This window comes from Rhamphochromis sp. 'chilingali' (genome assembly GCF_963969265.1).
Source record: "Rhamphochromis sp. 'chilingali' genome assembly, chromosome: 14".
Taxonomy (NCBI): domain Eukaryota; kingdom Metazoa; phylum Chordata; class Actinopteri; order Cichliformes; family Cichlidae; genus Rhamphochromis; species Rhamphochromis sp. 'chilingali'.
This window is the reverse complement of record NC_137941.1, coordinates 15,341,938-15,358,325: the sequence shown is the minus strand read 5'-3', so window position 1 is coordinate 15,358,325 and position 16,388 is coordinate 15,341,938. Positions and strand designations below refer to the sequence as shown.

At 39.3% G+C, this 16,388-nt stretch overlaps 1 protein-coding gene across 1 annotated transcript; it reads left to right on the top strand.

Annotated features, from left to right (window-relative positions):
* The first annotated feature begins 1,773 nt into the window (after window positions 1-1,773).
* On the top strand, window positions 1,774-16,388 carry acvr1c (activin A receptor type 1C). Its single transcript, XM_080902306.1, has 9 exons — window positions 1,774-1,887; window positions 6,791-7,021; window positions 9,460-9,702; window positions 9,870-10,100; window positions 10,198-10,365; window positions 10,783-10,939; window positions 11,937-12,061; window positions 12,445-12,575; window positions 14,388-16,388. Exons 1-9 carry the CDS (start codon window positions 1,818-1,820, stop codon window positions 14,511-14,513), a joined length of 1,482 nt encoding a protein of 493 aa, XP_080758432.1. The 5' UTR covers window positions 1,774-1,817; the 3' UTR covers window positions 14,514-16,388.

Genomic DNA, 16,388 nt, shown 5'->3' with positions numbered 1-16,388 from the left:
TCCCGATTTTTGATTGTGTTATGATCGTGTAGTCTGTGGGATCAAACCTTCACTGTCCCTGGAGACATTGGCACCTTTTGTTGCTATGCAGCCTCAGCAGCAGAAACATGGCTGGCTGTAAATAACTTCTTTCATGCTTTGAATGTACAGCAACGTCATTCACTGTTGATCAACTAAGTGTTTACTTTCTGCCTCACTAGGAGGGAGGTCAGAAGTGGCGTCTGTGCAGCCTAGTTTTTTTTTTTTTTATTCTGTTTTTGCTTCTCTCATCCAGGGAGAGCAGTTGGAATGGCCACAAGATAGGCTGACGGTTGGATTACCAAACTCTCAAAACAGGCAACTGTCAGATCCTCGAGGGCACCACACTTGCAATTAGCTGATTTTTTTTTTTTTTTTTTTTAAGGAGTTTGGAAGTACAATATTAATATTGGTGGGACCAGCGTAATTGTCATAGGCTGTATATAAAAGATGGGAGTTATCCACAGGACTGCAAACTCACATTTGAGAGCTTGAAAGAGCCTGAACAATGGTGGGCTAACGCTGCCTTGGCATCCACCTGGCAAAGCAGCTGTACACCAAAGTTTTAAAGGGTAAGTTATCAAAAACATAATAGTAATAATAAAATCACCCTTGTACTGTTGATACATGTAGATCAGATACCATTAATAGCTTTTTAAACAAGTTGTAAACGTACTTTAAGCTGTAAAGCTGCAGTGACTTACTTTCTACAGCAAGCTTGAGGTGCCCACGGGAGGAACTGCACTTAAGTGTGTACTATAAGTGTATACTGCAAAGGTGCACAGTAGATATTTCTATTATGAATGTTCCAAAAAAGTGCCACAAACCTGTTTAAGATATTGATTCTGATTCGCTGCGATGGTGTGGTGAAGCTGTGTTGGTATCCACCTGTCAGTCATAGCAATCATGACCCCTAATCCCTAATGCATCATTTTAAGGCTTAATGTCATTTTAACATGTTAACAGGCAGCTGCAAAGGAGAATAATCCTTGAGCAGTTTTTTTTTTTTTTTTTTTAAATAAAGGGAAACATTGGCTTCCTTAGAGACCAAAACTGTTTTTGTAGCAGGCTGTAAACATGTTTTTAAAGTTGGGCTTTGTAACATGGGAAGTGACTGGCTTTTTGGGGTCAGCCTCCATTGGAGAAACTGAGGTTTTGGCATGTTGCATTGGCTCTATTTTTTAAGCCTGGAAGGCTGCCACTGTGCGTAAAGGGGCTCAGAGTACACATTCAAAGACACATTCATATGACATATTCGTTCCTTCTGCATTAACTGACATTAATTGCACTCAGGGAAGCACAGAGTGCTCATGTTCTCATGTGTTCATTAGGGAGCTCAGCAGTCTTGTTGTGGATTATTTATTAATAATGTATGGGTTGCAGATTGGCCAGATTGTGGCGTTGTAGTTAGTAATTTCCACAGATTACACTGTAAATAGTTTAAAATCTCTGCACATTTAATAAATAAGTGAGACCTCAGTGAGCAGAGGTAATTTCCATATCCCTTTGGCAGACAGGAGGTGGTGTTTCATTGGACCGACAGCAGTTAAATGGATGTGCGACGCACTTTCTCTCTGGCTCCCATTCACATGTCTTTATCAGAGGTCTGCAGCGCTAATCCTCTTAAAGTCCAGTCAACAGAGGCGGAGCAAACTGCGTTTCTCGATCGTTTACAGACGGAGACGTTTGTGGCGGGGGTGCATGGCCGACGGACTTTACCGCAATGTTTATTTGCTCTGTTTTCTGTAGAGTAGCTGTGTAAGCGGTGCGTCAGAGAGGGAGCAGATGCGGCTCTTACCATGACTCGTCCCGGGAAGCAGTGCTTTCAAGCGGCGTTGATTTTCCTGACTGTCGCCCAGCTGACTGCAGGTACACAGTCTCAGGGTGCAACATGATAATAAGCTGTGCCATTTGTTTTTTTTTAAGGTTTTTAATGAGTTCTTAGACCGCCTACACTAACCCAATTAGTATAGTTGACTTTTCAAAATCACACAAAACTTTATAGCAATAAAAAAAAAAAGAAGAAGAATTTGTCTTTAAAGATATGATCAAAAGTGGAGCATTTCTTTTTCTTATTTTGCTGCTGTTAAAAAGGTCTGAAAGTAAAGTTACCGCCCACAAACAGCATGTGTGCGGTGGGGAAGTATGGGTGTTAAAAGACTGTAATTTCAAGCTGTCAGTAAGTAGGTTTGGCTAAAATATGTGGTCAGCTTTAGTACACATGCTGTGATATATCATTTCAAAGACCTTAAAGCATTTGCCTTGTAGCCTGTTTGTATCTAGGATTAAAACGTTTTGCTTAATATGAAATAGAAATATTAATTATTTGTTTTCTGTGATTGAATTCATACTACACCCCTGAAAGGATAGTTCATCATTCAAAAATAACCTGGAGCTACTCTCATAACTTGATAACTGAGGTAATAATTCAAGTGTCTCTAAAGGGATTTGCAACTTTTTCTTGTCATATGTTTTGCTTTTGAACTACTTGTTGCCCAAAACTACATATTTGCTGAAAACTGGGCTGCAGAAAATCCTAAATTGAAGGCATTACAATTTTCTTTTATTCTACAGACCAAACAGTTCATTATGGAAATAGATGTCAGGTTAACTGATGAAAACAATCCATAGTTTCCACCCACATTCATGCTGCATCTTGAAGTGCTGTAACATTGCATTTGATATTGATGAAATACATTAAGAATTGGAGAATCTGCAGCCACTTAACTCCAGAGCTGGAAAACAGAACAGATGCTACTTCATAAACACAGCCTGGCTTGTTTGGCTGCTGGTGGGCTCAGGTACACAGAAAGACATAAACTCCAACTTAGAAAAACTGTGTTAGACTGCAGTGCATGTTTTACTACATTTCCAGTGGGGCAAGTAGATGGTGGGTTGAACTGGATGAAAACTATTGTTTGGCAAACTTTGTATGTCAGATCTTTGTCTAACGCATTTTGTTGAAAATAATTAAAAAGCACAAGTTTTTTCATCTGACATTCTCTGACTTAAGGTAAAAGGTTACAGGTGACTTAAGGTAAGTTGTACTAGTTGCACTCTCTTAGTCACTCTGGGTCACCTTTAGCTATGTAATAGCTTAATTTCTAATGCAATGATTAAGTGAAACTTTTAAAAACAACCAGTTATTGCTTAATTGCGCTAAATGCCTCTTATTGCTTAATGCCTCCAAATTATTCTACAAGCCTCAGTGCCGGGCGCCTGCTTAGTGGGCTGCCCACTGCTTCACTGAGTGAATGGGTCAAATGCAGAGAAAAACAAGTAATTTCCCCATGGGGATCAATAAAGTATCCATTATTATTATTATTATTATTATTATTCTTCTAGACACTGGAATTCAATCCGAATAATTGAGCTACTTAAAAGGTTAACAAGGCTCATTAAATGCAGATTTAAGTAAAGCCAGAAAAATAACAAAGTAAAAATGTCTCTCTTTCTACATTCTTTGCAGTGAACGTATTCCTTATTTGAGTAATAAATGGGTGATTTTCTAGTGTGGCAGATATTCCCTGTTTCCTGTAATTGTAAACACTTTCTCTGTTATATTAGTGCAGATATTAGTTCAAAGGGACTCATCGAGTTTGGTCCACAGTTATAACAAGACTTCACAACACTGCAAATAACAGTATTATACTCCCCAACACAGAGAGAGAATTAATTTGTAACTGACTCTGGTGATGCCTGAGGAAATGAGTAATTATTCTTTCAGGATTGAGGGGTGCTGCAGGGCTATCCAAACCTGTTAGTTTATGGAGAATGATTTATAAATGTGAACAGCATGTGCAAAGTTTGCGCAATATTTCATTTAAAAGAGTACTCATTACTGTCACTGCTCAGATTCAGCTTCCCCTTCTAGGGTTTGTCACAAAACAAGCTCTAAAAGCTGCAAACAGTCATTTCCAAACGGATTCAAAGCAAAGATCCACTTCCAAACTGAATGGATGTGGAATCAACTTTGATTCATTGTTGGTTTTCTTTTCACAGCTTTTTAAATGTGCACGCCGAGGCTATGGGGTAATATGAAGTTCCTGAAACAGAGAGAATTAAATATAGATTTGAAATGTAGTTATATATCATCATAAGATGGGGATTTAGAAAGAGGGCAAATGGTTAGACAAGTTTCCTGTTAAACTATTGTTAGATTACGTGAGGTTTCACAGTCCCATTTATTGTAAGAAGTTTAGATTTTTGTTTCTGCTAATTTGATAAATTAAGCCAATAAAAATGTTTTTACTTAGACGTTTTTGCGCCTTTTATAAACTCTCAACAAGATTTTGAACATGTATATTTTGGAAAAATAGTTTTGCCATTTAAGATGCACGATCCCCAAATCAAGTCTTCGGTCTCCATCAGTGTTATACAAGTGATTAAATACACACACCAGTGCTCAGACGTTCATCAGCTTTAAGAAAGAGATGTCTGCCTGCTCTTAAATTCAGTAAATCAGGTGACACGTGGTCTCTAAGTGCTTTATTTTTCTTTGCTGCTAAAAAAAAAAAAGAGAAATGTCTCTTTTGGGGTAAAAAAAAAATGTCCATGAGCACTTTCATGCGGGAGATATTTCCTTTCTTCCGAACTACACCTGCAATCCCTGTCACTCTGCAGAAGGATTCATGTACTCGTGATGAGAGCATTATGGGATGTAGACATTAATGATGTCTTCTCTCAGCAGAGCTATAATTAGCTAGCTGCGCGCTTGTTTTAGTGGTTGTAGACTGTGGGAAGAAAATAGTTGTTACATGACACTGGTCAAAGCAAGATTTGTGGTTGTATTTCTTTTTCTTGTTCTGGAAAAAGAGACATCAGTTCTCTGTTTGTTTTTGGCACCTTAGTCACCACAAGGTGAGTGGCATTTTGTTCCATTATAGTCAGAGAGAAGCCAGACATTACAGCCAGCATGTCCAAAACTGGGCAGCTCGCATCAAAACCACCTGAATGAACAGCACAGCAGGCTGGAGGAAAAATATACTCTAATTGAATTTTTCAAAAACTTCTCCTTTGAGACCGTACACCGCTGTTTACTGTGGGCTGAAATTTTTTTCACTTTAATGGTTAGGCTACAAGATGTTGAAAATAAAGATTATGTTTATAAAGATATTATTTTGTTATGTAATGATATTTGTTTAAATCCCCTTTTCATACTTTGGCTCTTCCAGATTTTAGGTACCATATAACCTCTGTGTGACATGCATATTGTAAGTCAGATTTACTTATAAGGCATTCATAGTTCATGGGAACTGAGCCAAGTGAGCAATGTGGTTCCAGATTTAGTACAAAATGCAGAGTCAATAAAAAATTGATCAGCTTTCCAGGAGATTCGCGAGGGAGCAGAAAAAAACAAGAGTCTGGAATAAACAGGGATTGATTTCTGATATCACTACGTATCAATGAATTTATGATTTATACGATTTTTTAAAAAAGCACACAACAAAAAAAACATAAAAATACAGCTGATTAATCTCATTTCTTAACATTTTGCTTCCAGTGAGCCAGACTTTATTGTATTTTTAGAAAACTGGTCTCCAGGTTTGGACATTGGATGCTTTTTCACTTGTTTTCCATCCAGTCCTGTATCCAAACATTTTCAGAATTTGTTTTTGTTTGTTTTTTACATTGATCTATGTTTAAGTATAAAAAGGCGACTAAGTGAAGGAACTAGTGTTTATCCAGGCCATTATAACAGACAACTTTGAATCTTTAGGCCTTTTGTTTCTAAGAGCATGTCAAAAAGAAATTATTCCCATTTATTTAGTTGAACGTACAAAAACAGCATAAAGTATTTTTTGCACCAACAAGGTGAATTCCAAAGAGTTATCAGCAGAAGACTTGGCACAGCATGGTATTCAGAGGGCCCTTAGAAATTCTGTAAAAACTGGATAAGTGGAGGACAAATGAAGAAATGTCAGGGATAAAAATATCTACAGTAGATGGACAGTATCTGAAATTCATATCCTAAAGAAATAGGAAAAAAAATCCAGCTAAGACCTGACGCAGAACCTGCGAGATGCATCTGGTCCTTCAGTTGATCCGTCTGCTGTCCACTGCAGAGTCATCAGAAAAGGTCTCAGTGGCTGTAAAGAAGCCATTCTGACAACAGGTCTTATGGCGTGGTGGATCCAAATTAAGGCAGTGAAGAATGACTTAAGATTATTACAGAGTACAGTAAGTAAAATAATTACTGCATACATACAGCAGTCATGACTGGAAACTGATTTAAGGTATTGTCACTTAGCTGTTGATAATTATATTTCAGGATCAGCCATCAGTGTCTATAAAAAAATGTATGAATGGGTGATACTTGTTACAAAATATTACAATTTACAAGATAAGGCTGTGGAGACCTTTAGCTTGAAAACTGAAGGCGCCATAAAAAACATTGCACACAATTAAATAATTAGCAATTTTTAAAGCTATTTGTTTTTCTTCCTTGTGAGCAGGCAGTGCACTTTTGCTTATCAGACACTGCTTATGGAACAAAGCATGACAACAGCTCCAAGTAGAACACAAGATTATGTGGGTGTTAAACTAAGAGGCATTAATCTGGTTCCTCCACCTCCATCCATTAAGAGCATAGATGTCATTGTGTAACAGGAGCATCCTGCTACTAAAGAGTTAAAAACCACTGTTCACGCGAGTCAGTATATTGTCCTCCCCCCAGCCCCCCTCAGTCACTCACAGATAAATGAAGTACAGTGAATGCTGTCAGCTGTAAAGTGTCTGAAGACAAAAATCACCAAATCTCAATGTCTTTCAGGTTTGAAGTGTGTGTGCCAGCTGTGTGCCAACAACACCTGTGAGACAGCAGCAGACGGCGCTTGCTGGAACTCTGTGATGCTGATTGATGGGAAGGAGGAGGCAGTGAAGTCCTGCCTGTCCCCCTCTGAGATGAAAGGCCAGGTCTTCTGCTACAGCTCCAGAAATGTCTCCAAAAGGAACTGTTGCTTCACTGACTTCTGCAACAACGAGACCCTGCACCTATACCCAGGTACAGCCCACACGATGCTAATAACCTGAGGCCGCTGTGTCTATTTGCCTCTACTATTTTTTGGTTGTGTTTTGAAGCAGAAATAATACAGAGTTATATATAAACAGTGCACAGTGTGGTAATGCAGCAGTATGTGGCGAGACCACCTGGCCAGCTGGGGCCTCTCTGTGTGCAGTTTACATGTGCGCTTGTGCGGGTTTACTCCAGATACTCTGGCTTCCTCCCAGTCTCCAAAGATATGTATGTTAGTTAGCCTGTCGTTCTAAATTAGCAGTGGGTATGACTGTAAATGCTTGTCTGTATGTTTGGGTTAGACCTGCAATGGGCTACTTGTCCAGAGTGTACTCTGCCCTACATAAGCTGTGATAGCAGATACAAAAATGAATAGATTTATATATAAACAGTTTGCGGATATTGTAAAAATGAAATACAGGAAAAATGCATTCAGCCCCTCAGACAGTCTTTTAATGTTCCACTGCTTCAGTAGCATACACTCAGCGGCAACACCAACTCAATCTGTGTGGGATTTCCCACTCATTCTGGTCCCGGCTAGACGAGGTGGATGCTGATCCTCCTAGATCCTGTGACATAACAAATCTGGCAGAGGCTATGGGACGTCAGTTAGTGATCCTCCCCCTCCCTCGCCTGATTTATAAATAAATACTTTGTCAGGCATGTAGTCCCAAAAGCCTCTCATGGGTCTGCCGGGTGGAAGTTGGGCTTAATGCAGAGAAGGATTACTCACACCTTTGTATATGCAGCTGGCTAAAAAAATTACTGAAATGGTTTATTTATTAAAAATACTGCAGATTATCAGTTGATTTCCTAATGGATTCATTTACTGATTGTTTCCAATTTGCAAGCAGAAAGGTATAGATGGTCAGTGAGAAACAAAACAAATATATGATCATATTCATATGTTTGGTGCTGAAGTGTCTGATGCTGCAGATTTTTAATGAGAGTGGTTGGGGCAGTGCCCCGAGGCCATGATGGTGCTGACTGTGAATGAGGACAGCGCAATCAATCTGTTCCACTGCTTTGCTACATATCAGCTCATCCGTTTAGCTGTGGATTTTTTTTTATACATAAAGAATTCATGACCTCGCTTTGACTTCCATGCATTTCTATACTCAGACATTTAAGTGCTAGGTAGTGTTTAGTGGTTTGTGTAGCTGTACAATTTGATTTACTTTAGAGTTTTTCAACACACGGGAAGGGATACTTTAAGTGTTCCTTTGTACCTAATTTCCAAACTCCTCTTAGCTGTAGTAAACAGTTTAAAAGCAGATATAAGCTTTGAGATGACCCCAATCACCTAAGAGGGAAGAAAAGAGTGTGTAGAAGGTCTTATAAGCCAGAGGAGAGAGTAAGGTCTTGTTTTGCACCATATCTGCTGAGCACCAGTTGGACACATGGCAGGATCTGTATTTAGGGAAAAGGCTAAAGATGTCTTAAGAAACTGTGGTTTAGTTCACAATGTGTTGCTTTGCACATTGGGCCATCTGCAGATGTTGCACATTTTAGGATCACTTGGTGAGGACATTTCATCCTTTGGGGACTTGGGTTTTTTTCAAACCTTTATTTTTTTTTATTACAGTACCCACATGTGCACATATATGTTGAAAGAGTTAGTTGTAGCTCCTGCAATCTTGAAGTTGGCCAAATAATCGTTACAGAATTCTCCCTCTTTATTTCCCCAGACCAAACAAAATTAGCACTAGGTCATGGTAGTAATGCAGCACTGACAGCACATTATTTTGCCAGCATGTCTCTAAATCTCATATTATCACAGCGCCCACCCGCTCACCTGTTTTTGTTTGTGTCCAGGTTTTCCTCTGGCCACCCACAGACAGAATGAAGGTCAGGGACAGAAACGTCAAGTTATTTTGTTTTGCCAAGCCCAGATCTTTATTTGCGAGGTCTGACGGTGCACCTGTTGCTGATTAGTTCACTGCACGTATTTTTTGAGGAGTGAAAGCTTGCTGGCACCAAAAGATTCAATATCTTTATTCCTTTTTGATTAATGACACTTACAGGCAGTGATGAAAATTTTCAGACACGCTGGAAAAACAAGAAAACATTGCATCTGCCAAACGTTCAATTTCCACCTCTCTAAAGTTTAGGGCTGCAGAATAAGTGGTGTTTTAATTTTGCTGAGCTTTTCTAAAAGTCTGAAAAAGCTGACTCATCTATGCTAGCTGGAGTTTTATGTAACACCTGATGTGTTGAGTTGTGCTAATTGCCCCCTATGCTGTTGCTTGCCATGTTTTCTAGTAACCACCAGGGTGTGCAGCAGACACAGCAGGGACCTTAGACCCATTAAACACAGTTTCAAATCTTACCCCATTCTACATTCTACTGATTATTGAACCAAAAAAAGTACTAGGAATGTTAGAAAAGGACTACACGCTAATAATATTGGCTATGTTGTTGTTCAGAGAGGCCTTCAGAAGAACCCGGCTGGAGCAGGCTGCAGCTCATCGTGGTGATCCTGGTGCCCTCCTGCTTGCTGTGTGTAGGGATCCTGCTAGGCGTCTTTGTTGTGCAGGGCCACCGTTGTGCCTACAGGCGATCCCACAAGCAGGACCCGGAGGAGCCTCTGGATGATCAGTTGCTAATGTCACCTGACAGAAGTCTCAAAGATCTGATATATGACATGAGCACTTCTGGTTCAGGATCAGGTGAGAGAACTGCTTGAACTTGTCACATGGTTACTGACACGATGGCCCGGATTGTGACCATTGTGGTACAAGTATAATCCAGTAATTGCACACATTTTGTTGATCCCTCCAGCTATGATCTGCTGAGACAAAACCACTGCTCTTCTCTTCCCGTCTGCATCTTGCAGGGCTGCCACTGCTGGTCCAGCGAACCATAGCTCGAACCATCGTCCTGCAGGAGACCATCGGAAAAGGTCGATACGGCGAGGTGTGGCGCGGCAAGTGGAGGGGCGAGGACGTGGCAGTTAAGATCTTCTCTTCCAGGGACGAGCGCTCGTGGTTCCGTGAAGCTGAGATCTATCAGACTGTCATGCTCAGGCACGAAAACATCCTGGGCTTTATTGCTGCTGATAACAAAGGTCTTACAACTAGGCACTAAATACAAATGTATTCACAAATTAAGCTATGAAATAAATTCGCCAACATATAACGTTGTCATTCGCTGCCTTTTTGCAGATAACGGCTCATGGACTCAGCTCTGGTTGGTGTCAGAGTACCATGAGCACGGCTCCCTGTATGATTACCTGAACAGGCACACGGTCTCAGTGGAAGGCATGATTATTCTTGCTCTGTCCATAGCCAGTGGGCTGGCACATCTCCACATGGAAATCATTGGCACACAGGGTATGAATGTACTTAGTAAATAAAGAACTTGAATTCTAGGACAGTGAAGTCACATCAGAGAAGCTCAAAGGGTGCTCTATTTCCTTTAATATATATATATATCCTTTAATCTTATTAAAAGGAGCAAATGTATTTTGGCCATGTGCTTCCTATATCTCAATGCGATATCTTTATATATTAAAACCTGAAGAAAAAATTTCCATTGACTGACCATTAATTTGCTAATCAACTCAGTGCTACAGTGTAACCACAAGGCAAACCCTGCTGTGATATGATAAGGTGACATTTTATGACATTAAGGCTGGAAAATGATCCTCAATTTTATCCATCTCTAAAAGACCCAAAATATTTGCTGTAATATAAAGAACATTTTTGGGGCTTCCAGAATAACCTTAATTGTTACTTTCTTGCTTCTAGGGAAGCCAGCCATTGCTCACAGAGACCTAAAATCTAAAAATGTCTTAGTGAAGAAGAACGGGACGGCGGTGATTGCGGATTTGGGTTTGGCCGTGAAACTCGACTCCAGCACAAACACCATAGACATACCATCCAACCACAGAGTGGGAACTAAGAGGTTGGATTTATGTCACAATACAAAAAACACACACAAAACAGAAATGTGAAATTAAACTGAAGTGCCTTTAAACCGAAATCACTTCCATGTTCTTTAAATATTATTGGTGATTTTGAGTTGTTCTCTCATGTCGGTGTGTTTTAAAGTAATACTATTAATTGGCCCTTAAACATTAAGAGGAAGCCAGCATCTTTGGTTTTGGTTTCAGCAAGAAAAGCAGAACCCACAGTAACAAATAAGGCCCTCCAGGTGTCATGCTGGAATAACTGGCCTTGTTTATTTAGAGAGTAATATTAGCCGTGTATGTACACATTGCACAAGGGGTTTCTGGCACAGCTTCACCTATTTCCAAGATGCATGGAGGAAAGGACAAAGTTTAAAGAGGTCAAAAGTGCAGGAACACATGTGTAGAACAGCTTTCCCCCCCCCCCGATTGATGCATAAATAATACTCTTTATAGAGGAGACATCATCATGTAGTGTCTGTGCACACAGTTCACACAGCCCGTTTGAGAAAAATGCTGAGTAAAAGTCATGAAATCTCAATTTATTTGGTGTGAGAGAACAAACAGCAGTGATGCAACTGTAAACAGTACAAAAACAAATGTATTTATTTAGCAGTCCATTCTCAAGCATTTAGGCTTTGGCGACTCCTAGTGGTTGTGGACTTGTTTTTGGTCAGTCTATAAGGCTTGAGTAAGTGCTGTGTTTTCTTTTAAAGATGATATATTATTTGTCCTTTTAAAAAGTGATAACCATTCCTACAAGAGCAGCACTTGAATCTTTGCTGTCTTCAGCAATGAAGACGGATGCATGTCCTGCAGCTTATATGTTCTGCTGGTTTTGACGAGGGTGATGTGACCTGTGGTTTCACATTTTTAGAATTTGGGTGAGAAAGTTTTGAACCCAACCCACACAAACAAATTCGTTAAAGTATATACTGCAAGAGGTACTGGGCTTTTTATTTCATTAGACAGTAATCATTCTGTCCTCTGCAGGTACATGGCTCCAGAAATCCTGGATGAGACAATCAATATAAACACCTTTGAGTCGTTTAAGCGGGCGGATATCTATTCATTAGGCCTGGTGTTCTGGGAACTGGCCAGAAGATGCTCCGATAGGGGTATTTCAAACTACGCACACACACATACACTCTACCACAAGTTTCATGCAAATTTCCAAAACAATACTTTTATTTTGGGAGCGACTGTGAGAGACTTGCTTTGCATAATACACAGTTGAAAAAAATCTTATACTGACTCTCAGTGCAGGCTGTCTGAAATGAGCGGCCATATTAACGTCATTAACTAAGGCCTGAACTTGTGGCTCGCAAGTATTACTTGCACATACGCTGCCATATTATAGCATTACACTGAGTATCACCACAGTATGTAATCATAGAAAAAAGGAAAAGCATGCACTGCTTCAAGAAGAGTGCATACATGAAACTGTAAAAAAAACCCAGACAATAAACAAAATGCTTTTTTTTTTTTTGCATTTTCACAGGACTTCATGAGGATTTTCAGCTGCCTTATTATGACATGGTGCCTTCAGATCCATCCATTGAGGACATGAGGAAAGTGGTTTGCGATCAGAAGCTCAGACCCAGCATTCCCAATCAGTGGCAGAGCTGTGAGGTGAGACAGAAATCTGATGTGTCGTTATGTGAGATAGCTGTCAAAGAGCCGGTGTCATGGTGACATAAAGCACGATTAGTCACAGTTTAGCACCAAACCGAGCATCAGTGAACCAACAGCCTCTAACCACATAGGAAAATTTACAGTGTCACATATGAAATAGCTGTATCAAAGCATGAGCATGTTTAAAACTAAACAAATTACATGCTAAAAACAAACTTTTGTGTGTGCTCCTGACAGTATTAAACTTTGTCAACTTCATTTATATATAGTTTGGGAAAAAGCCTTTATTTCTTACTTTTTTAGCATATTTTTTACACTTACATGTTTTAGATCATCAAAAAAAATTAATATTAGACAACAATAACCCAAGTAATAGCAATAGCTTTCTCGATTTGTGGATAACAGCTCGCACCTTGATTTTCTGGAGTCTTAATGCCTTAGAAATGGTTTTATAACTGTTTCCAGAGTGATCGATGTCACAGTCACGAGCAAATGATGTCAGGAGATCTGAAATATGCTTTAGTGTGAACCGAGAAATGCAGTAAGATAATCTAGGGGATCTTAAAGCATGTATATGACTGTGTCTAGATTTTATCTAGATAAAACTGAGCAGACCTTACTGAGTCTTGTAAGCTGCAAACCAAGCTGCACAACTGAGGTGACATGCTTATTTAAGCTGAGGTGGCTGTCAAAGATTAGTCTGTTGTCCCAACTTTATACATAAGGAGCTCATGTAACAGCTATTGAGGTTATAGGTAATAGCTATCACCCTCCATGCTTGATGCACTGTGGCCACAAACTACTACCTCAGTCTTATCCATAGGTCAATAAATTTACCATAATTTTTCCTGTGTACAACGCATCATGACATCACAAGTTTTGCCAGTTTGAGGGAGATTTCTTTATTCTACCAGGAAGGGAGGGAGTATATTATGTCATTTGTCTGTTTGCTAGCAGTCTAATGTCAACAGTTTTCAATGTATCATTTTAAAATTTTGTGTGATATTAGATACCAATAACAACTCGAGCTGATTTCATTTTGGGGAAAATCAGGTCAAGGTCAAGGCACCAAATTTCAAACTCAGTAAGAGCTTTTTATTACCCACAATTTTTATGGCTCGTCTTCAAACTTTCAAACAATATGCTAGGCCTTGGAGGACACGAGTACCATGATTGGCTAAGCATTTGACCTCGATAGGCTGATGTCAGCATGATGTAATAAAAAAACATCAAAGTTGTAGTATAGCCCTTGCCTTTCAGGGGGAGTTGCACTTTAGTGGACACTGTTCACTATCGTCACAGATATCATCAGACAACTCGGTGATTCAAATATATACATATTACAGCCATATGAAAGTGGAAATTCTCTTAAAGCTTTTTAAAATGTACAGAAAACTTGATATTTAAGAAGTCAGGACGGCACTGGAGGGATGACACACATAGCAGTGGTTATCTTCAAGGCCTCGGGTAATGGGCTAAAAGTGATTGACAGAACAGGGTGAGGTCTGAGACTTCTTTGTCTCAGATCTCATTTCTTGTTAAACCACTTCCCGGCAGAAGAGAATTGGGCGTTATTCTGACACACCACTGTATTCAATTTTAGCTACCAAAAACTATTACTACCACTGCAAAGGCTGCAAAGATATTTCTACAGAGTCAATCAAAGAGGTTGGATTGCATGTTTAGTTACCGGTGAAACTGTTCAGATCAGATGTTTGATATTTGTTATTCCAGTACACACTGGAGCCTGACCTGTGATTTTCCGGGTTTTGTAACTTATAACGTCATCTCATCTCGTTGCTACACCAGGCTCTGCGTGTGATGGGCAAGCTGATGAGGGAGTGCTGGTACGCCAACTCTGCTGCGCGACTGACTGCTCTGCGGGTCAAGAAAACCTTGTCTCAGCTATCCGTTATCAAGGACATCAAAGAATAGTTAGATTTGTTGCTCTGCAGATCGGCACTGGTGCTGGCGCTGGTGTAAAATAACTGACCTCTCTTACTGCCCGAGACGGCCCCCACACCGTCGGAGAGCTTCATCGTGTCGTCGTTGGTGCCAAAGTATTGTAGGAGTCATTTTTTAAAGCTTTGCACTTAGACACCTTGTGAAGCAACATTTTAACCAAACAGCTAAACTCTTGGTAGGAAGAGCCATTATAAATAAGTCGTGTTTGATGTATAAATAGATTATTTTGCTACCTCAGTATCATAAGTGCCCAAAGCTTGAAGTTGCACATTGATATTTGTGCCATATCTTGTAGCCAATACAGTATTGCTGGGTAGTTAATGTGCTAAATGACAATCTTGTAGGATACTGGATTTAAACGAAACAAAACAGCTGGTTTGACTGTTTTTTAATGACAGACACACATACAGATTTTCCCTGTTAATCAGAAGTGCTTCTGCTTGACCGGCACTCATGTACACAAAGCACTAAGCTTACAAGTAAAAGATCATCTTTAGCTCAATGCATCCAAGGTTTGCTAATGAAAAATTAACTCACAGGAATTGGATAATTAAGGGTGTTATAAGCAGAAGAAATGTAATGGAGTGATGAACTTTTCATCCACTGGTGCCAATGGTCACTACATGAAAAGGGTATTTCAGCATATAGAGTGCAACTTGAACTAATGAAAGTTTATCCCGACAAAGAAATATTTCTGACATTGTTTGATTAACCATAAAAATCACTACAAATACATATTTTTAATATAAAGATAAGAAAATCTATGAATGTCTATTCTATTCTTTTTCTAAAAAAAGCTTTCTGCTGCTGAACAAAAACGAGCAATTATCCGATAAATGTAAAATAAAACATCTAAACAAAAGCCTATATATAATTCAAATCCATTGTTTTTATATAAACCTGACTTATTTTTGCATTAGGTGAAAAAGAAATTGGCAAAAAAAGCTGCCGAAGGTGCAAACGTAGCGCAACATGCTGCTGATTACTTTTACATACCACATAAGGGGAGCACAGTTTGAATATGGGTTCACATTAGCATCACTAGCACCACTGACTAACATGGCCTACAGAGCCTCGACATAAACAGGCTTAGAGGAAGTGCAGAAATCTGAATCTGCACACGATTTGTGCACACATGTGTAGGTGTGCTTGCATGTGTGTTTGAAATCATGCAAAGTGACTCCTTATTTAAAGCTGTGGATTGAAATAATCTGAACAATCGGTGTAGTGATTGTGAAACTGTGAAACATAACAAATATACACTGAGGCTTTTCATTCACATCCTGTCCATATGTTCATGTTTTTAGTTTCAGAGACAAGTGACATACTTCAATATCTGTGCTTGGTATCAGTGTTCGCCTATTTTGCAGTATGAAAGCACTTGTTGTCAGAATGACTGAATAATATGTAGTATCAGCAGTGTTGCCTCTGAAAATAAGCTATGTACAGTAGCCTGTTGCTCTCTTGGCAAAATGTGCAAGTCTTCAGTTTTTATTTCTGTAAAACTATAAGGTACTTTTTTCTATAATTACTGAAAATTAGAATGTTATTATTATTTATATGTTCTGTATTGTGTCTTATCTGCTTCTCTATGAAGACACAAAAAGGGACAGAAAGCAGATAGCAAAGCATATCACCGTGTGCAATTTCTGGTTTCTGATCTCACATATAATATAGAATTTTAAACAAAGTAAGACCTACTTTTGATTTTAAGCCCGCCATCATTTAAATATACATGTTTGATGTATCGAAAACTGTTTTGTGTTACTTCCTCATACTGCATTGTGTCGTCTCTTTTTGCACTATTTATTATCCATATAAAATGTGATGTCAGTGGGTAAATAA